At 43.7% G+C, this 22,537-nt stretch overlaps 1 protein-coding gene across 1 annotated transcript; it reads right to left on the reverse strand.

The window, feature by feature from the left end:
* Positions 1-1,815: 1,815 nt before the first annotated feature.
* dph3 (diphthamide biosynthesis 3) lies at positions 1,816-7,828 on the reverse strand. Its single transcript, XM_070891499.1, has 3 exons — positions 7,532-7,828; positions 5,999-6,073; positions 1,816-3,095 (listed from the first exon to the last, which is right to left on the reverse strand). The coding sequence occupies exons 1-3, from the start codon at positions 7,637-7,639 to the stop codon at positions 3,027-3,029; spliced, it is 252 nt and encodes an 83-aa protein (XP_070747600.1). The 5' UTR covers positions 7,640-7,828; the 3' UTR covers positions 1,816-3,026.
* Positions 7,829-22,537: the final 14,709 nt, after the last annotated feature.

Genomic DNA, 22,537 nt, shown 5'->3' on the forward strand with positions numbered 1-22,537 from the left:
AGTCTAATGTAGGTCCCTTGCAGTCAGAATCAGGTGAATTCATAATGGGGAACAAGGAAATGGCAGACCAATTGAACAAATACTTTGGTTCTGTCTTCACTAAGGGAGACACGAATAACCTCCTGAAAATACTAGGGGACCGAGGGTCTAGTGAGAAGGAAGAACTGAGGGAAATCCTTATTGATCAGGAAATGGGGCTAGGGAAACTGATGGGAGTGAAGGCAGATAAATCCCCAGGGCCCGATAGTCTGCATACCAGCGTACTTAAGGAAGTGGCCCTAGGAATAGTAAATGCATTGGTGGTCATTTTCCAAAATTCCATGGACTCTGGATAAGTACCTATGGATTAGAGGGTATCTAATGTAATCCCACTTTTTAAAAAAGGAGAGAAAACAGGGAATTATAGACCGGTTAACCTGACATCAGTAGTGGGGAAAGTACTGGAATCAATTATTAAAGATGTAATAGCAGCACATTTGGAAAGCAGTGGCAGGATCGGTCCAAGTCAGTATGGATTTATGAAACAGAAATCATTCTTGACAAATCGTCTAGAGTTTTTTTTTGAGGATGTAACTAGCAGAGTGGATAAGGGAAAAGCAGTGGATGTGGTGTATTTGGACTTTCAAAAATACTTTTGGCAAGGTCTCACACGAGATTAGTGTGCAAAATTAAGGCACATGGTATTGGGGGTAATGTATTGATGTGGATAGAGAACTGGTTGGCAGACAGGAAGCAGAGTGGGAATAAATGGGTCCTTTTCAGAATGGCAGACAGTGACTAGTGGGGTGCTGCAAGGTTCAGTGCTGGGACCCCAGCTATTTACAATATATATTAATGATTTGGACAAAGGAATTGAATGTAGTAACTCCAAGTTTACAGATGATAATATGCTAGGTGGCAGAGTTAGCTGTGACGAGGATGCTAAGAGGCTGCAGGGTGACAAAACAGGTTAGGTGAATGGGCAAATGCATGGCACATGCAGTATAATGTGGATAAATGTGAGGTTATCCACTTTGGTGGCAAAAACAAGGCAGCTGATTATCTGAATGGTGACAGATTAGTAAAAGGAGTGGTGCAACGGGCCATGGTACATCAGTCACTGAAGTTAGGCATGCAGGTACAGCAGGCAGTAAAGGCAGCAAATGGCATGTTGGCCTTCATAGCGAGAGGATTTGAGTATAGGAGCAGGGCTGTTTTACTACAGTTGTACAGGGCCTTGGTGAGGCCACACCTTGAATATTGTGAACAGTTTTGGTCTCCTAATCTGAGGAAGGGCGTGCTTGCTATTGAGGGAGTGCAGCGAAGGTTCACCAGACTAATTCCCGGGATGGCAGGACTGACATATGAAGACTGGATTGGCTAGGCTTATACTCACTGGAATTTAGAATGAGAGGGGATCTCAGAACCATATAAAATTATGACAGGACTGGTTAGATGCAGGAAGAATGTTCGCTATGTTGGGGGAAGTCCAGTACCAGGGGTCACAGTTTAAGGATAAGCCATATAGGGCCGAGATGAGGAGCAACTTTTTCACCCAGAGAATGGCGAACCTGTGGAATTCTCTACCACAAAGTTGTTGAGTCCAGTTTGTTGGATATATTCAAGAGGGAGTTAGAGGTGGCCCTTACAGCTAAGGGGATCAGGGGGTATGGAGACAAGGCAGGAGTGGGGTACTGAAGTTGCATGATCAGCCATGATCATATTGAATGGTGAAGCAGGCTCGAAGAGCTGAATGGCCTGCTCCTGCACCTATTTTCTATGTCTTGAGTCACCTTTCAGACATGAGCAAAGAACAAACTCACAGATGCTGGTAAATAAAAGTGAAAATCTTTTAATAAAATATTGCATTAAAACAGAAGGCTACTGACAAGTCTGCTTCAAAACTGATTTTTCCCATCCACCTTTTCACTTTGGATCAATAAAGGTTTTAAGAACCAAACCCATTTTCAACTATGTAACAGTTCCCAAATGTCGACTAACACAATGTCGACAAGTAAATTTCACTTTTTAAAAATGATCAAAACTGAAATTAGAAGAATGTAGAGATAGTGGACAAGATCATTAAAACAATTCATTATTTAGTGTGATCTCCAGCAACGCTCTCTATAGGACCAGTATACTGTGTAAAGGACCAACTGCACAAGAGTTTTTATAATCCACTGCAAACACCACCAGGTCAGGAGCCCACTAAAGACCAATGCAGCAGCAGCAAGTAGTTTGAACGATTGAGTCCATCTCTAACCATGCTAGAAATAGTCTGTCACTTGGATCTTTAGTATTGTCCATTTATGGGCCTATTATACTTGTGAAAGGACATCTACATATAGCAAATATCACTGAATAATCAGTTATCAATTAATCACTTGACATCAAGATTATACAATAAACTGAATTATCTTTCAATAGTCTGTATTTTGGTGTTCGAGAGCTATTTTAAAGCCAATTCCCTGAAAATAAATAAAATATTGCACAATGCCTTGTTAACGTTCTCAGGAGCAACAGTTCAAAAGCAGAACTCTGCCCAAGCAAATCAAGTCAGAGGGCCGGTTACACCTTCCTGCTTCAAATAGGGAGGGTTGATAATATTCTAATGTCAAACTGCAAACTTAAAACTGAAGAAATCTTATTCAGCAAGAGGTTTTCAATCCCAAGCAATGACAGCCAGAAACCAGATCAGCAAATCATTACATCCATCATCCTTCTGATTAGGGAGAACCCCAGTCCTAGTCCCATTACGGTCTAATATTTATCTTGTGCTTCACCCCAGCTCAAAGCTTAAAACAGCTTCTTGGAATCATATAATAAATAATGGCTTTTTGATTTTATTCTACTACAGGTTTTGGTCTATAATTTGCATATAAAACTGTAAGCAGTGAGATTAGTCCAAATCTTGCATAAACTACAACTCCATCTCTTAGTTGTGGTAACTGGATATCATCTCCATGTACATCTTGATTCATGATTCAATTATCACTCCTTCGCTGAAGATGCCTCACATATTCATCAGAACTACGCAATCTTGGCAATCAGCATTTCATTTTTTCCAGTTGATCAGTAGTCACCATTTCCACTATTTCTCCAGACATGAACTGATCCTGAAGCAAAATACATCAAGATTTCAGACAAGACATTTTAAATATGCAATATTTACTCTGAACTTTGTGTTAGAAATAAGACTTGCATTGATATAATGCTTTTCACGACCACCGGATATCTCAAAAGCCCCTTACAGCCAATGAAGTACTTTTGGAGTGTAGTCACTGTTGTAATGTGGGAAATACGGCAACCAACTTCCGCACAGCAAACTCCCACAAACAAAATTGGCCAGATAATCTGTTTTTGTTATGTTGATTGAGGGATAAATATTGGCCAGGACACCTGGGATAACTCCCCTGGTCTTCTTCGAAATAGTGCCATAGGATCTTTTACATCCACCCGAGAGGGCAGACGGTTTAACGACTCATCTGAAAGATGATGGTTTGCATTGGTAGAAATTTGCAAAATGAGCACGACTTATTTTCAATTTTTATTGAAAAATGGACGAATCATTGAAGTCAATACACAAAGCACTAGCTACAAATCCCTGAATACAATTAAATAAAAATGACACTTGATTTAAAATCAGCCCAGGCTCCATCGGATGAGAATTTCAGAAGCTAACAGATTATATTGATAGCTGAGAGATATACATCCCAGCTCTCTCCTCATTCCTCTGTTGCACAAATGGAGAGCTGACTCAAAAGATTATTATGGACATTATTAAGTGTAAGTGGTGGGAAAACAAACTCAGGCAAGCCCCCTCCCCAAGTCAACACTGCGCAGATTCCGAGTCGGAGAATCCTCCTGACAGCTCCACATGGTGAAGGTGCCGGGAGTGCTCCAATTTACTCCAGCTAGTCTTGGGGCTGGATACTCCAATTTATTTTCCACTACAAGTGTGACTCTTGACTTTGCCACTTTGCATTTAATTCGGAGTTACTGAACTCGTAAAGTTGATCGGAGATGAGAATACAAGCACACATTTAGGGGCGGGGAGAGGGTCAAGAGAAGGGGAAGTCAGTCCTGAGTATAAGGTTGATCCCCCTATGCACTTAAAAAAAACTGTCAAAATGAGATCATGCATAGATGGTGTGCACTGGATCTTAAAATTAATTAAGTCGTGAGAGAGTAAGCAACCTATATTTTGAATCTTTCCATCATTTCATGTGTACTAAATGTTCTGGAAAGAATTTGTATAAAATTGTCGGATCTTAAATCTTTCTGGCCACAATCTGTAACATATACAAATTGTTTTTGCTTTTGAGGGGGTGGGAAGGCTAAAGAAAAAATAAAGAGGAAAAAGCTGAGAAAGACACTGGTTTATTCCAACCTCTTCGAGTTAAGAACAGTTTACCTGTGTCAATGAAGAGATGACAGTTAATGGAGGCTGGAACACTGAACAAGACACAGGTGCAGTGACATTCTGGAAGAATTAAATGGGCCAAAGAACCTATTTTGCAACAACTACCGGAGTGCATTATCGGAGCTAAAATTGATGAGCCCATAATTTCCTGTAGCAGTGAATCTAACATCTGCTGCTAATTAGACTTGCCTTTGCAGATTTTTACATTTTACATGGCAAATTCTGAAAGTGCAAGTTGATAACATCACAGCATAGGAAGTTGGGCATCTGGGATCTGAATGAACAGGGCAGGCAACTGTGCATCTTTTTAACCAATTAGATTAAAAGGATTGTGAAATTAGCAGTGCAAGGACAGAGAAACATAGAAAATAGGTGCAGGAGTAGGCCATTCGGCCCTTCGAGCCTGCACCGCCATTCAATGAGTTCATGGCTGAACATGCAACTTCAGTACCCCATTCCTGCTTTCTCACCATACCCCTTGATCCTCCTAGTAGTAAGGACTACATCGAACTCCTTTTTGAATATATTTAGTGAATTGGCCTCAACAACTTTCTGTTGGAGAGAATTCCACAGGTTCACCACTCTCTGGGTGAAGAAGTTTCTCCTTATCTCGGTCCTAAATGGCTTACCCCTTATCCCTTAAGGAAGTACAAGTTAGAATGTGTGAATTCAACATCAAATCCAGTACAGAAAGAGAAATAAAGAGAGAAAGACCGAATTGAAAGAAAAAAATAAATAAATTTTAACTTTAAAATTTTACATTTTTAAAATCTCCCAACAATTAAAACTTGAATGAATGATGCTCCACATTTGTAAAAGTTAATTTTCAGTGCCAGAGAGGTTGACTGGTAGTAATTAACATTAATCACATTGTTAAAGGGGTATTTAGATGTGAAATTATGTGACCTAACTTTAGTTCGTATCTATCGTGCAAGAACTGCAACTTCGTGCCATTCAATGCATTTCGATGGTGAGCCATATGCCTTGCCGTTATTTTGACAGTAAATTATGGGCCAATGATGATCTTTCATATTGGTCATAGTAATGCTAGTTAATACTTTTTTTTTTTAAGACTAGCACACAATCATGAAGCTATTTATTTAATACAGCTTTCAATATTTTCAAAATCTGTTTGTAAACTATAAATTTATAGATGGTTGGCAAGAGCATAGTAATGAATTCTTCCACAGATGAATATATGTGGATATAGTCTTACTTGAAGCTTTCACATAAGTGTGTATATAGACATCTCAGAATTGCAGAAACTGAAAAGCAATTCTTGTGAAAGTTCTATTGTTTTCAATGTCTTTATTTATGGAGTAGACATGATTTAATGGCCCAGCAGGTTCATAATTTCAGCTGAAACTGAACAAGATTTGTTTCTGAATACTGCTTGTATATTGCATCATCTATAAGGCTGCTATGGTAATATTTTATATGGCTCTTGAACAAATCTATTATGTTATATCTGAGATCATGGTGCATCAAACATTGCAGGCCACTGAATTAGTAATTTTCCAATTGGACAAATGCTCAAATATTAAATTAAAGGCAGGACAATGGTTTTGAGCATCATCCAAATAAATGACAACTTACTTTATCATAAATGACTTTGATTATCAAAGAACAACTCGGACATGTTGCAACTTCTTCCCCATTTTCCAGATCTTCCTGTAAGATACCAAAACAAGGTTATTTTTTTTTTCCTTCCAATTTTTCTCCACCTCTCAAATGTGCTGATTCAGATCCTCTCAGGTGACCATTCTTCATACAGGATTATGGACTTGGACAGGCAGAGGAGAATGTTGCAGACAAGTTTGATCTTGTCCTTGATCACTTTACATTTGAAAGTAAATGCGACAGGACAAGACTGGGATTCTCAAAACATTTTTCTCCTTTCCTAGCCCATAAGTACCTCCTCACCTGTTTATACTTTACACCATCTGTCCCAAACCACCTTAGCAATATGACCCCCATCATGAAGTCACACATCGGTCTATCTCCTACTCCTCTAGCAACTTCTCCTGTCCTACCACTCCTTTAAAGTCCTTGTAGTGTACCACCTCCCACAGCCTCTCTCTGGTCTTGAATCACAAACAAGACTATCTCCAAACACATCCCCCTTCCTCTGTGACTGCCCTGGAAAAAACACTCCCCAAGTCACTTACAACTGCACTCAAACTCCCAACTGCCTAACCTTTGACCCTCCATTCATCACAACTTCTGCAAAGTACAATCCCATCTCCAATTTCCGTTATCCTTACAAAGTTCTTCAATGTGTGCCACACAGACCTATGTCATAACTCTCCCTCAACTTCCTGCCATCAGCCAGGGCCCCAGTTACAAACTACATAACCTTGCCACCAACTCTATCCCCCACCCTGGCCAATATCTCAGGCTGAGCAAAACTGTTCACAACTTCTGACCCCATATCCTCTCTGCCCCTGCCTCAGTCCACCTGCTGTTGAAATCCTCTTCCATACCTTTGTCACCTCCAAACAGGTCTATTCCAAAATAAAAACAGAAAATGCTGGAAATGCTCAGCAATTCAGACATCTGTGGAGAAAGAGTTAAAGAAACATCACCGACCTAAAACATTAACTCTTCCCACATCACAGATGCTGCCCGACCTGTATTTCCAGCATTATCTGTTTTTATTTCCGATTTCCAGCATCCTCAGCATTTTGATTTTGTATGACTATTCCAATGCTTTTCTACAAAATGCCAATGCTCTTCTAGTCAGCTTCCTATCCCTTCAGCCTCTATAACCTGCAAGACATCCCAAAAAAAAATCACAAAGATACCACAATTTTTTCCTGCAATTTATAATCCAATGAGACTGTTATATAAATAGTATTAACAGCCCAGTAAATCACCTCCAGCAACAATGGTAAATGGAGATTCTTTACTGGATGATAACTATTACAATTACCCACCAACTAAAGTGTCTCCTTACCCGCTCACTAGCGGCGATCGCCCGTTAGGGGATTGATTCATGAGCATCACAATTAGTTATTGTCAGGCGGGGGTTACTTATATCACTACCAGTTGGATGGTTATACTAGTCAGCAGGCGGTAACGAGTCTCTGGTTGTGTGTGCTTGGGCTGGGCTGGGCCAGCCGCCCCCACCTTGCTGATGATGAACTGATCCCCGCACGGACACGGGTAGAAATAACTCTCCGTCTCCTCGTCATACTCGAAGTCCTCGATCTCCACCTCGTCGTGAAACACGGACATGGCGGCGGATCACTGCCGGCCCGGCCCGGCCCAATCCAAGGGCCCGCGCCCTCTCGCCCAAGACCGCGGCCTCCCTCTCCCGTCTCCGGGTCTGACGCTAACCCGAGCTCTGATTCGCGGCCGCCACGCGATCCCGGGGCCGGTTACGGATACCAGCACCAATCACTTTATCCGACTGAACATTGACACGCATGCGCATTCGGCAGATACTGAGCCAGCCGGTGAGCGGCGGTCTGCGCATGCGGTAACAGCAGCTACTGGGTTGGCCGATGGGCGGCGGTCTGCGCATGTCTGAAGCTTGATTCTCTCAACTCATCATCATCACAGGCAGTGCCTCGAAATCGAGGAAGACTTGCTTCCACTCTAAAAGTGAGTTCTCAGGTCCAATACGGGAATTACAGTCTCTGTCACAGGTGGGACAGGCAGTCGTTGAAGGAAAGGGTGGGTGGGACAAGTTTGCTGCACGCTCCTTCTGCTGCCTGCGATTGTTTTCTGCATGTTCTCGGCGTGAGACTTCAGGTGCTCAGCGCCCTCCTGGATGCTCTTCCTCCACTTTGGGCGGTCTATGGCCAGGGACTCCCAGGTGCTGGTGGGGATGTTGCACTTTATCAAGGAGGCTTTGAGGGTGTCCTTGAAATGTTTCCTCTACCCACATGGGACTCGCTTGCCGTATAGGAGTTCTGAATAGAGCGCTTGCTTTGGGAGTCTCATGTCGGGCATGCGGACGATGTGGCCCGCCCAACGGAGTTGGTCGAGTGTGGTCAGTGCTTCAATGCTGGGGGTGTTGGCCTGATCGAGAACACTGACGTTGGTGTGTCTATCCTCCCAGTGGATTTGCAGGATCTTGTGGAGGCAGCGTTGGTGGTATTTCTCCAGCGCTTTTAGGTGCCTACTGCATATGGTCCACATCTCTGAGCCATATAGGAGGGCGGGTATTACTACAGCCCTGTAGACCAAAAGCTTGGTGCCAGATTTGAGGGCCTGGTCTTCGAACACTCTCTTCCTCAAGCGACCGAAGGCTGCGCTGGCACACTGGAGGTGGTATTTGACCTCAATGTCGATGTCTGCCCTTGCTGATAGTAGGCTCCCGAGGTATGGAAAATGGTCCATGTTGTCTAAGGCCACGCTGTGGATTTTGATGACCAGGGGGCAGTGCTGTGTGGAAGAGGACCTTTGTCTTACGGATGTTTAGTGTAAGGCCCATGCTTTTGTACACCTCGGTGAAAATGTTGACGATGGCTTGGAGTTCAGCCTCTGAATGTGCGCAGACGCAAGCATCGTCCGCGTACTGTAGTTCGATGACAGAGGATGGGACAACCTTGGATCTAGCCTGGAGGCGACGAAGGTTGAATAGATTCCCATTGGTTCTGTAGTTTAGTTCCACTCCAGCGGGGAGCTTGTTGAGCGTGAGATGGAGCATTGCAGCGAGGAAGATCGAGAAGAGCGTTGGCGCGATGACACAATCCGGACGTGGATTGGGTCCGTGGTGGATCCTTTGGTCAGGATCACAACTTGCATGTAGTCATGGAGTCATTGCTAGAATCCTCCTCTCAACTACTACAACAACAACAATGTGTATTTATATAGCGCCTTTAAATAGTAAAAACATCCCAAGGAGCCTCACAGGAGCGTTATCAAACAAAATTTGCCACAGTGTCACACAAGAAGCTATTAACTCAGATGCATAAAAGCTTGGTTAAAGAGGTAGGTTTCAAGGAGAATCTTAAAGGAGATAGAGAGGTAAAGATGGAGAGGTGGAGGGAGGGAATTCCAGAGCTTCGGACCTCGGCATCTGAAGGCACGGGCACTAATGATGGAGCGATTAAAATTGGGGATGCGCATCGGCCAGAATCGGAGGAGTGCAGAGATCTTGGAAGGTTGTAGGACCGGAGGAGATTACAGAAATAGGGAAGGGCGAAGCTATGGACCGATAACAACATAAGAAATAGGAGCAGGAGTAGGCCATTTGGCCTTTTTGAGCCCGGTCCGCCATTCAATAATATAATAGCTGATCTTCTACCTCAACCCCACCTTCTTGCACTATCCCCACATCCCTTGATTCCCTTCGTAACCAAGAATCTATCGATCTCTGTCTTGAATATACTCATTAACTAAGCATCCACAGCCCTCTGGGGTAGAAAATTCCAAAGATTCACAACCCTTTGAGTGAAGAAATTTCTTCTCATCCCAGTTCTAAATGGCCAACCCCTTATTCTGAGACTGTGACTCCCAGTTCTAGACTCCCCAGTTAGGGGAAACATCTCAGCATCTAGCTTGTCAAGCCCCTTAAGAATTTTGTATGTTTCAATGAGATCACCACTCAATCTTGGGAATATAGGCCTAGTCCATTCAATCTCTCCTCATAGAACAGCTGCCTCATCTCAGGAATCAGTCTCCTGTGTAGCAATCCCTCTAAGACAAGTAAACCTTCCTTCGGTAAGGAGACCAAAACTGTATACAGTACCCCAGGTGTGGTCTCACCAGAGTCCTATACAATTGTAGTAAGCCTTCTTTACTCTAGTACTCCAATCCCTTTGTAATACAGACTAACATACCATTTGCTTTCCTAATTGCTTCCTGTACCTGCATGTTAACTTTCTGTGATTCATGTACAAGGACACCCAGGTCCCTCTGAATACCAAGATTCCCAATCTCTCACCATGTAAAAAATATTCTGCTTATCTATTTTCACAACCAAAGTGGATAACTTCACACTTCTTCACATTATATTCCATCTGCCAAGTCTTTGCTAAATCCCTTTGCAGCCTTCTTGTGTCCTCCTCACAGCTTACTTTCCCACCATCTAATATTGTATTATCAGCAAACTTGAATACATTACATTCAGTCCCCTCATTTAAGTCATTGATATAGATCATAAATAGCTGAAGCCCAAGCACTGATACTTACGGGACCCCACTGGTTACAGCTTGTCAACCTGAAAATGACCCATTTATTCCTACTCGCTGTTTTCTGTCTGTTAACCAATCCTCAATCCATGTTCATATATTACACCCAATCTCATGAGCCTTAATCTTGTGTAATAACCTCTTGTGCAGCACCTCTCACGACCCCTCCACTGTCTATGATTTCTCATACTGCTTATCCAACATCCAGTACAGGATGAGCAGATATTTCCTCCAGCTAAATATTGGGAAGACCGAAGCCATTGTCTTCGGTCTCTGCCACCTTATATGAAAATCGAAATACACTACATCCGCTGGTTCCCCTTTATCCACCCTGCTAGTTATAACCTGAAAAACAGATTTGTCAAACACTATTTCCCTTTCATAAATCCGTGTTGACTCTGCCCAATCATATGATTTTCTCAGGGCTCTGTTATCATGTCCCTAATAATAGATTCTAGAATTTTTCGTACTACTAATGTCAGGCTAACCGGCCTATAGTTCCCTGTTTTCGCTCTCCCTCCTTGAATGGCGGGGTTTGATTTGTTTTGAAAAGGAGCATGAGAATTTTAAAATCGAGGCGTTACTGGACTGGGAGATAATGTAGGTCAGCAAGCACCGGGGTGATGGATAAATGGGACTTGGTGCAAGTTAAGTACAGACACAAGAGTTTTTAATGCGCTCAATCTATGTAGGATAGAAGATGAGAGGTTGGCCAGCAGAGCATTGTAATAAGGAAGCGATTAGTGAAAGTAAACATGGGTCCTTTAGAGGCAGAGACAGGAGAAATTATAATGGGGAATAAAGAAATGGCAGAGATGTGAAACAAATATTTTGTGTCTGTTTTCACAATATAAGACACAAAGAACATACTGGAAATTGTGGAGAACCAAAGGTCGAATGAGAGTGAGGAACTTAAAGTGCTAGACTTTCCCTAAAACCCACCACCGCCGGATTGCCGTCCAAAAAGACTGCTCAGATTCTTCAAATAACGCTGGCGAAAAATTCCATAAAAAAGGGTAAAAATACCGCCCAGCGAGAAAAGGGATTTTATATGTAGATTCTCGGCGGTTAAAAGCGATCCTTGACAAAAAGGGCGGTTCTTAACCAGAATGGTAAGTGCTCAAATTTAGACCGAGGCTGCGGTTGGGCTGAGGGAGGGGGCAAAACTCAAAAAATATTTTTTCAATGCAACAAAAAAGAAAAATGTAGAAATCATTCTCAAGACCCTTTTTAACTTAATCGTTGTGAAAGAATTTAAAAATAATAATTAAAAAACCTTTAACTTATCTTTCTTTGCAGGGTACTTACCGCCCTGTTCTGGCAGCTTTTCGTGGGTGTTTGCTTCAATCCTTCCTACGGGTCACCGTTGAGGCAAAACTTGGACGGTGGCAGTTTTCTCGGCGGTGCATGCAGATGCACATGGGAGGTCTGCTTCCCAGCGGTATTTTGAAAACGACGGTGGAACTCTTTAAAAAACTTTTGCCGGGTGCTTTTCCGCCAAAAAATAGCTGTACTGCCGAAAAAACTGCTGAAAATGAAGAGAAAAGTCGAGCCCAAAAGTGTTTTATATTAAGTAAATAAAAGGTACTGGATAAATTAATGGAATAAAGGGGTTGTCTTATGAAGAAAGGTTGAGCAGGTTGTGCTTGTACTCATTGGAGTTTAGAAGAATGAGAGGTGATCTTATTGAAAGTTATAAGATTCTGAGGGGGCTTGACAGGATGTTTCCATTCATGATGCGATCTAGAACTAGGGGGCATAGTTTAAGAATAAGGGGTCGTCCATTTAAGACGGAGATGAGGATTTTTTCTCTGAGGGGCATGAATCTTTGGAATTCTCCACCCCAGAGAGCTGTGCAAGTTGAGTCATTGAATTTATTCAAGGCTGATATACACAGATTCTTGAACTGTAGGGGAGTCAAGGGTTATGAGGAACAGGCAGGAAAGTGGAGTTGGGGCCAAGATCAGATCATCCATGATCTTATTGAATGGTGGAGTAGGCTCGAGGGCTCACATGGCCTACTCTTGCTCCTATTTTTTATGTTCTTATGACTAAAAGCTATCAAATCCACTGGATCTGGGTTTTTAAAAGAGGTGGCTGTGGAGATAGTGGATGCATTGGGGGTCAGTAGTGTGTGTGTGTTTTTGTGCAGGTAAATTGTACATCAAAAGGCTACAAGAAGATCAAAGTAACAAATGTTAATGCAGGTGCACATATTTGTGAAGCAATAAAGAATAATATGTTCAGTTTTAATGCTCATTTTAGGCAATCTCAATTTATTAATGCATTACTTCTCACGGCTATTATTTACCCCACCAATTCAACAACAACTTATGCTATGAAAGCTGCAGAAAATGTGAGGGAGCATTAAAAATAATATCACACATCTCGGGTAGTTGCCTGTTCATACTAGAATTAAATATCAGAACAAAATCCTTGGAATACTGATTGGCAAGGCAATTGATTATAGATGAAAAGTGGTCATTGAGCTAAGCATGCAGGCAGCAGACAGTTTATTATGGAAAAGAAGTGTAATTTTCTATAAAGAGGGAAGACTGGCACTAGACAATGGAATAGTTCATTATGAAAACAGTAATCAGTCTCTTCAGGACATATAAGGAAAAAAAGCTGAAATATCAACATTTAGTGAAGAATTCTTAAACTTTGACTGGTGGCACTGAAATAAATATATTTAGTTTGCTTTCGGGTCATAGAGGCAAATGGATTCCAAAGAACAATTTGTTAATGACATTTTTGAACAATATGCATTCATCATCATAGGCAGTCCCTCGAAATCGAGGAAGGCTTGCTTCCACTGTAAAAGTGAGTTCTCAGGTGGCTGTACATCCAATACGGGAATTACAGTCTCTGCCACAGGTGGGGCAAACAGTGGTTGAAGGAAAGGGTGGGTGGGGAGCCTGGTTTGCCGCACGCTCCTTCAGCTGTCAGCGCTTGATATCCTCATGCTCTTGGCGACGAGACTCGAGGTGCTCAGCGCACTCTCGGATGCTCTTCCTCCACTTTGGCGGTCTTGGGCCAGGGCTTCCCAGGTGCCGGTGGGGATGTTGCACTTTATCAAGGAGGTTTTGAGGGTGTCCTTGAAACGTTTCCCCTGCCCATCTGGGGCTCGCTTGCCATGTCGGAGCTTCGAGTAGAGTGCTTGCTTAGGGAGTCTCGTGTCAGGCATGCAGACGATATGGCCCGCCCAACGGAGCTGGTCGAGCGTGATCAATGCTTCAATGCTGGGGATGTCGGCCTGAGCGAGAACATTGACATTGGTGCGTCTATCCTCCCAGTGGATTTGCAGGATCTTACGGAGGCAGCGCTGGTGGTACTTCTCCAGTCTGCTGTACATAGTCCACGTCTCTGAGCCATATAGAAGGGTGGGTATCACTACTGCCCTGTAGACCATAAGCTTGGTGCCAGATTTGAGATCCTGGTCTTCAAACACTCTCCTCCTCAGGCGACCGAAAGCTGCGCTGGCACACTGGAGGCGATGTCTGTCCTTGCTGATAGTTGGCTCCCAAGGTATGGAAAATGATCCACATTGTCCAAGGCCGTGGATTTTGATGATTGGGGGCTAGTGCTGTGCTGTGTGGCGGGGTCAGGTTGGTGGAGGACTTTTGCCTTACGGATGTTTAGTGTAAGACCCATGCTTTCGTATGTCTCGGTGAAGGTGTTGACGATGGCTTGGAGTTCGGCCTCTGAGTGTGCGCAGACACAGGCGTCGTCCGTGTACTGTAGTTCGATGCAGAGGATGGGACGACCTTGGATCTAGCCTGGAGGCGGCGAAGGTTGAACAGGTTCCCATTTGGTTCTAAAGATTAGTTCCACTCCAGCGGGGAGCTTGTGGAGAGTGAGATGTAGCAAGGAAGATTGAGAAGAGCGTTGGTGCGATGACGCAGCCCTGCTTGACCCCAGCCTGGACGTGGATTGGCTCTGTGTTATAACATCTTTGAGTGGCATGTTTTCTGATTAATCTTTTAACACTAGACATATTACAAGTGTTCAGTGATTATTAATTTGCCTTTTATTACCAATTTAACCATTTATTGATTTTTATGATTGGTGTATAGGCCACATAATGCATGGAACAAACACTTTATTTTTCAACATTAATTGAATCTAGCCATTGCAGAGCAACAATCAACAAACAAAATGGACTGCAAAGCTATATTGCCATTCCGTATACGTCAGAGACTGTTATGTTGGAGCTGTGCAGTGCTCTGGCCAGGATGCAACTTGACTACTGCACTCAGTTCTGGTCATTGAAGACATAAGATAAAAATCTAAGCTCGCAATATTACAGAGAAGGGTCAGGTGACTGATCCCTGGCATCAGGTGACTGAGTTTTGTGGAAAGTTTACAAAAACTCAAAAGCTTAACAGTATTTAAGACACTAAGTGGAATAGAAAGGTTAGTCAAGAGCATTATTTTAAATTATATGCAATTGTAGGACAAAGGGAGCGTGAGTACAAACTAGTAAAAGGCAAGATCAAGACTAATGTCAGGAAGCATCGCTTTATCTAAAGAGTAACTAAAACCCACCAGATTTTTTGGGTAGGGTAGTAGAGGCAAAACTATCATTCGACAGACACTTGGATGCTGTGATGGGGGTACTAATAGTTTCTATGAACAATGAGTTAGATGGGTTGAATATCCCATCATGAAAGAAACGTGCAGCCTTCAAAAATCAGAAAGCACAATACTGCTGCAGTCCTTTAAATCCAGTAGCACCCAATTTACCATCTTTCAATAGATAGGTTCAGGCTAAGAGCTCACCTCCATTATGCAAATGACACCGACCCTGTGTTAGTTAGCCTTTATGGCTATCCCTGGTCATTTTAAATATTCAGGTTCGAGTGCAAACCAATATGATGGGTATATTGTATTTAATCAGAGTTTAAAATGAAATATAACACATTAGTTATGCAGCAAAAACACATGACTGTGACAAGTAGCTGATACTGATCTGATCGGACTGACGGTTGACACACGTGGGCAATTCTCTGAGCGCTTCTCTTCCTTTTGTCAAGAGCCTCCTCTCTCCCTTCCTCCATCTGTGAGGACAAGCTTTCAGGAGGTCACTTTTATTCTATTTTTAGGAGTGGGCCTGAAACGGGATATTGACAAAACCTTTTAACCTATAGAGGTTCCCCAAAAACTCAATACCCAATGGGGCTTTGACTTCTTTTCTTGATTCTCAAAACAAAACCCGCCCTAAAGATGTCTCATGATCTTGTTCACATGTCTTTTCTATTTATACTTACTGAAAGTCCTTTCTTTGGAATTTGTCTTATCTCTCTCGTCCCTATCCTCTCAGGTATAATCAGTACAAGGCCTAGTCCTCTACCCTTTCAACTATGAGGCCCAAAGCAGAACTTTCTCATTTCAACTGGCCGTTGCCTCCTTTATGACCTAGCAAACTGCTTTGTGTTTCCGCTAACTTCCCCAACTTCTTTCCATTATCTTCGCAAGCAGTTTTGTTAAGCTAACTTCAATTCCTACCTTAGCATTATACATAAAATACAATCAAGGTTGAAGTCTTAACTTAAAAACAACAGATAATCACTTCGCAACAGAGAGATTGTATATATTACATAATACTATAGCCTCTGCAGGAAATCAAGACATTAGCACTTCTAAGCATCTATCTAGTCTGAGGAAACTTTCCGTTTCCAGTTCGAACATAACCATTTAAACACAGCATTCTTCATGTCACAGTTTTAGTCACATAACCATATACATTTTAGGTATCTTTAGCTTTGAACACCTGGAAGTACATGTGGCACACTATAGGTTTATTTGGGTGTTCTTCTGCTACCTTACGTCTGGTCAGGCTTGTGCTTCATCAGAACATCTAGGCTTCTGGCTCCTGTGACATGGTATTTTCTGTTGTTCTATATGTTGCAAGTTATTGTTTTTGTTCAATTTTTTAATCCTTTTTTAAAAGTGTGACACAGAAGAGAAATGTGCATATAAATAGATGTAATAGACAAAACACTCACTAGATGTGTAGTAGATCTGTAGTGTTGCTCATGGTGAATCGGATACTAAGTTCTTTCATAATGAGAATTATTATACCATGCCATGCACAATGTATTATTCTGCTGCTGTGCGGTAGGGCTGCGTTTAAGTTGTCCTGTCCTTTGGAAGCTATGAAATCTAAGGGGCGGAAATTACCTTCCACCCCAAATGGGGCTCACTTATCGATTTTCAATGTTTTTCTCCATCCCAATCCATGGGGCTATTAAGCACTTAATTTTTTTTTGCAGCAGGGCAGTGTTCTGGACGGCAGCGGGGCAGAAGTGCCATTCTGTTGGGTCGGCCAGCGCTTCAAGTTGTCAGCGTGATGCGGACATCCCGCGTTGCGCTAACATGTCATAATTTCCCTCCCCTTCAGTTAAAAGGGAGTGCCACTGCGAACCCTGCATATATTTTAGTTAGGTCCACTGGGCTACCAGGGAGGGCTTCAGCTGGGCTGGCAGCCAAAGAGGGGGTGCCGGGATGCCTGTTGGCGGCCTGACCGAACCCGTGGCCACCACTGTCGGGCCGGTCTCGGAGTCGGCCGACCATTAAAATAAAATGGAGGTGCCGTCAGTGCGCCCTCCCCTTTGCACACAGAGCCTGCCACCATGAGCGTGGCTCAGACCGCAGATTTGTATAACCTTACCATGCTGTAGCACCGGATCTGCATCAACTGTTGTGGTTGCATGGCGGCGGTCACCCATCAATGCCATTGCAGGCTCCTCCAGCCTGCTCAATTCGATCGCCTCTGCTGGTCCTCCTCCCGTCACACGCAGGATTGCTGCCTTGGATGCATTTTTCTGCTGCACAAAAAAATGTTGCAGTCTTTAGCAGCCTTTAGCCCCCACACACACTCCCACACACACGCACACATCTGGCGCACAATCCTTTTGGCGTTGGACAGGATGAGGCAAATACATTTTTACTCACTCTTGCTGCCACCACCAAATCGTTCCACGGTTCCGGCATTGGTCCCCATCCTGCTCAATGTTGCCCATTGTGGATACGATCTCAGCGATCTCCCTCCAAATGCGTCAGTATTGGAGTGGTGGAGGCTTGCCACGACCAACGCTCCACCTCCGTTACTAGCTCCTCCAATTCCTCTTCATTAAACCAGGAAGCTCTGGGCCTGGTTTTGGCAGTCTTCATGGCAATTTCTGGCCACTCATCGTCAATGATGAAACGATTGGCTGCACAAGAGTTTGTGGGTCTCAATTTCTCAGACTGACCCCTCTGCAACTCAGACTGCCCCTCTCCAACTGGCAAACTTTCTCCTCTCCAACCGGCAAACTCTCTCCTCTCCAATCTCCAACTCTGTCCTCTCCAATGCAAACTCTCTCCTCTCCAACCTCCAACTCCCTCCCCTCAAATGCCAACTCTCTCCTCTCCCCTCTCACACTCACAGGAGGAATAAAGTGGTGTGCCTTTATCCGCATGCACAGCACAGCAATCAGCCTCAAAAGGCCCCGAAATGACGACACATCAGAAGACAAAAACTACCAAAAAAAACTGAAGTCTCGCACATGCGCATTGGAGGCCCTATGAAGATCCCCGAGTGGAGAGGCCTCCAACTGCTGCACACTGATGATGCCGGCCGCTCACTCCTGCTCCCGCCCATCGACTGCCACTGACTCCCACACAATAGAGCCGAAAGTGGCTCCCTGACAGGACCCGGCGGCAGCGGGCGACAAAAAAGGTAGGTGCTGCCTGGGGGCTGCCTAGAAATGGGCGGCGACCAAATTCGGCCCCTATTAGTCGAAATTTTGGAGTGCAGATTTGTTTTTCTGTGAAATGGCGCAATGCCAACGCCTTCAGCACTTTCTTGTTGGGCCAGGCTAAGGTTTCTCTGCTCCACCAGCCACTCTATGCATTTGTCTCTGTTTTTCCACTGTTCCATCTGCTCTGTGTATCTGTTTCAGTTCCTATTCCTGCTTTCTGCTTATGGTACTTCCAAATCTTCACATTCATTAAGATGACTGGTGCAGATCTGACTTGGTATTAAATCGTCCCCCTTTTGAAGAGTAACAAATGCTACATAATTTTGCACAGTTTCCCTTAAATGAATCTTTAATAAATGCTTAGCAAGCACAAGTGTTTTTGTTTCTAATCTCTTTGATAATGTGCTAGGAACAAATGGAATCTTTACTGAAAAATGCAATAGAAAAACATCTGGAAACTGAAAATATAATAAAGATTAGTCAACATGGATTTCCAAAGGGGAGGTCATGCTTCAGCATTCTTATTGAATTATTTGAAGAAGTAACAGAAAGAATAGACAAGGATAATGTAGTAGATATAATATACTTGGATTTTCAAAAGGCTTTCCATAAGGTACCACATAGTAGACTCATGACTAAGGTCAGAGCATGAGGAGTCAGGTGACAAGTGGCAGAATGGATAGCAAGCTGGCTACAGGAGGGAAAACAGACAGGGTTTAAGGGTAGCTACTCAGACTGACAGAAAGTGCAAAAGATCGATGCTGGGAGGTTGGGAATATGTTTTTTTTTTACAGTGGGATCCCAATATGAGCCTTGCCCAAATGTTAGGTCTGTCATCGCTGAGCAGATCCAACACGCATCGGTGGGGAGGCAAGTCAGGTCATTATGACCTTGTTAACAGAATATTAAGAACTATTTTCAGCTCACCTTCAGAGTTTACCAGGTCTACACTGTTCGGGGAGCACATCAGGTAAGCAGGGCGGGAATTGAATGGGCATTCAATCACATCAATACTACAGATGCAAATGTGCTATAAAAGCTCCCATCTCACATTTGGATGACAGATTGAGCTTCATGCAGGTTGCAAGTGTTTGAAGCACTCTCAATCCAGTGTCACCTCATTGGAACAATCATAGAATCATGGAAATTTAAAGCACAGAAGGAGGCCATTCAGTCCATCATGTCCGTGCCGGCCGACAAAAAGCTATTCACTAATCCCACTTTCCAGCTCTTGGTCCATAGCCCTGTAGGTTACGGCACTTCAAGTGCATATCCAAGTATTTTTTAAATGTGGTGAGGGTTTCTGCCTCGACCACCCTTTTACCCCCACCACCCCCTGGGTGAAAAGATTTCCCCTCAAGTCCCCTCTAAACCTCCTATCAATTACTTTTAATCTATGCCCCCTGGTTACTGACTTCTCTGCTAAGCGAAATAGGTCCTTCCCATCCTCTCTATCTAGGTTCCTCATAATTTTATACACCTCAATTAGGTCTCTCCTCAGCCTCCTCTGTTCCAAAGAAAACCCACCCCAGCCTATACAAGCTTTCCTCATGGGTAAAATTCTCCATTCCTGGCAACATCCTTGTAAATTTCCTCTGTACCCTCTCAAGTGCAATCACATCTTTCTTGTAATGTGGTGACCAGAACTGCACGCAATACTCTAGCTGTGGCCTAACTAGTGTTTTATACCGTGCAAGCATAGCCTTCCTGCTCTAATATTCTATGCCTCTCTCACCATTGACAGATTGCTTCTGACATCTCAAGTTCACCTGCCATCTATTACATCAGAATGGGTAAGGTTGCTATTATCTCACCTTAGTCTTCAGAATCTCACCATGATCAGCCCCAACACCAGCAGTACCAGGCACACCAGCAGCACCAACAATAACACCAACCTTCTCTGCAATCACCTGATGCTGCACAGGACACAGGGCATCAGCACCCAAACACATTGCTGCCCGGGACACCAGAGATGGCCTCACCATCACCAGATTTACATCACTTGATGCTGTACACCCCTGGCTGCCACATGATGCGCCAGGTTGGCACCACCACACACCAACACTATAAAGCATCTCTAAATGCTCAGACCATTTGTTTCACACTCATCAGCATTTTGGGGGTACTGTTATGTCTCACCATTCACTGCAACTCACTAAGCCTCTTCCAGTTTACAATAATCTGTCCAAGAACGCAAAGTGTTGAAAACAAAGATTTCAATGTTTGACACCACATTAACAGAAACTTCACATGAACATTGGCTAAAACACCCAAATGCCTACCCTTGTGTGTTGTTAGTTGGTATGATTGACCAGGATGAGTTTGAGGGGTGACTAGTGAGATGGGGAAGTGATATTGTAGATAGAGTGGGATAGGTGGAGATGCAAGGTAAATTGATGTGAGTAAGAATGTGCAGGGGTAGGGCAGGGAAGGCAGAGTGGCCGGCGAACATGCTGGGTGGGCTTAACAAGCCCAATCATGCAAAAATCATTTTGGAAAGCGAGCTGGAGCAGCAGCGAGGCCAGGACCCGCCACCAACATCGCCCACCACAAACCTGCCAAGGTTGTTAAAATCCAGCCCTATGTAATTCTATATTAAAATCCATAATAGTAGCAATCACCAGAGAAGCACTAAACATAGACAGACAGATTTAAACTTCAACATTTTCAATAAATTTATCAAATGGTGCAATTTTGGCTCAGGTTTGAATGTCAAAGTGTCATAACAACTTTTGAACCATAAACTGTGAAAGAAACAAAAAGGAAGGCTTTGCTAAAATTCAGGTTTTAAATTTTGTAAAATCAATGCAAAATACATTGCATTGATAATGAAGCTAAAGCTGAATGGCCACTCAATAACTCATTACAAGTGGAAGGAGAGCATTAGATAAAAGCAAAGGGCCTTTAAAATGATACTGGAAGGTTCTGCGAAGCAACAAAGGTTATTGTAAAGATGGACTATGATGCAGTGCATCATGTGGCCAGAGGGTTATTATGGAGTTGAAGCAAAGTCAATGGGTTTTGTTTATTCTAAGAGTGTGCAATTACACAAAAATGATCATTTTTCTGTTAGCTAAAATCTCTTGCCAATCATGGTCAAAAAAAGGTAATTTGTTCATGTGCCAATGACTGATAGGTCCATTGCTCTCCACCAATTTCATGAGGGCATCTTTGGGGTCTGTAGATAACATTATCATCATCATCATAGGCAGTTCTTTGCAATCGAGGAAGATTTGCTTCCACTCTTAAAAATTAGTCCTTAGGTGGTTGAACAGTCCAATACGAGAACCACAGTCCCTGTCATAGGTGGGACAGATAGTCATTGAGGGAAAGGGTGGATGGGACAGGTTTACCGCATGCTCTTTCTGCTGCCTGCACTTGATTTCTGCATGCTCTTGGCGATGAGACTCGAGGTGCTCAGCGCCCTCCCGGATGCACTTGCTCCACTTAGGGCGGTCTTTGGCCAGGGTTTTCCAGGTGTCAGTGGGGATGTTGCACTTTTTCAGGGAGGCTTTGAGGGTGGCCTTGTAACGTTTCCTCTGCCCACCTTTGGCTCGTTTGCCGAGAAGGAGTTCCGAGTAGAGCGCTTGCTTTGGGTGTCTCGTGTCTGGCATGCGAATGATGTGGTCTGCCCAGTGGAGCTGAACAAGTGTGGTCAGTGCTTCAATGTTGGGGATGTTGGCTTGGTTGAGGATGCTAATGTTGGTGCGTCTATCCTCCCAAGGGATTTCTAGGATCTTGCGGAGGCATCGTTGGTGGTATTTCTCCAGCGACTTGAGGTGTCTCCTGTACATGGTCCACGTCACTGAGCCATTCAGGAGGGTGGAGATTACTACAGCCCTGTAGACCATGAGCTTGGTGGCAGTTTTGAGGGCCTGGTCTTCAAACACTCTATTCCTCAGGCGGCCGAAGGCTGCACTGGCGCACTGGAGGAGGTGTTGAATCTCGTCATCAATGCCTGCTCCTGTTGATAAGAGGTTCCCGAGGTATGGGAAATGGTCCACGTTGCCCAGGGCTGCACCATGGATCTTGATGACTGGGGGGCAGTGCTGTGCGACAAGGACAGGCTGGTAGAGGACCTTTGTCTTACGGATGTTTAGCATAAGGCCCATGCTTTCGTACGCCTCTGTAAATATGTTGACTATGTCCTGGAGTGCGCAGACGCAGGCATCGTCCGCATACTGTAGCTCGACGACAGAGGTTGGGGTTGTCTTGGACCTGGCCTGAAGGTCATTATACTGGAAGTT

The sequence above is a fragment of the Pristiophorus japonicus genome, chromosome 10 (assembly GCF_044704955.1).
Source record: "Pristiophorus japonicus isolate sPriJap1 chromosome 10, sPriJap1.hap1, whole genome shotgun sequence".
NCBI classification, from domain to species: domain Eukaryota; kingdom Metazoa; phylum Chordata; class Chondrichthyes; family Pristiophoridae; genus Pristiophorus; species Pristiophorus japonicus.

Bases quoted from the DNA above. Each gene is read 5' to 3' on its own strand.
- dph3 (XM_070891499.1), bottom strand. From the start codon at position 7,639: ATGTCCGTGTTTCACGACGAGGTGGAGATCGAGGACTTCGAGTATGAC. The intron at 6,074-7,531 runs GTGGGGGCGGCT...GGTATCTTACAG, and splicing joins ATCAGTTCATCATCAGCAAG to GAAGATCTGGAAAATGGGGA. The intron at 3,096-5,998 runs GTAAGTTGTCAT...ATTTTGCTTCAG, and splicing joins TCAAAGTCATTTATGATAAA to GATCAGTTCATGTCTGGAGA.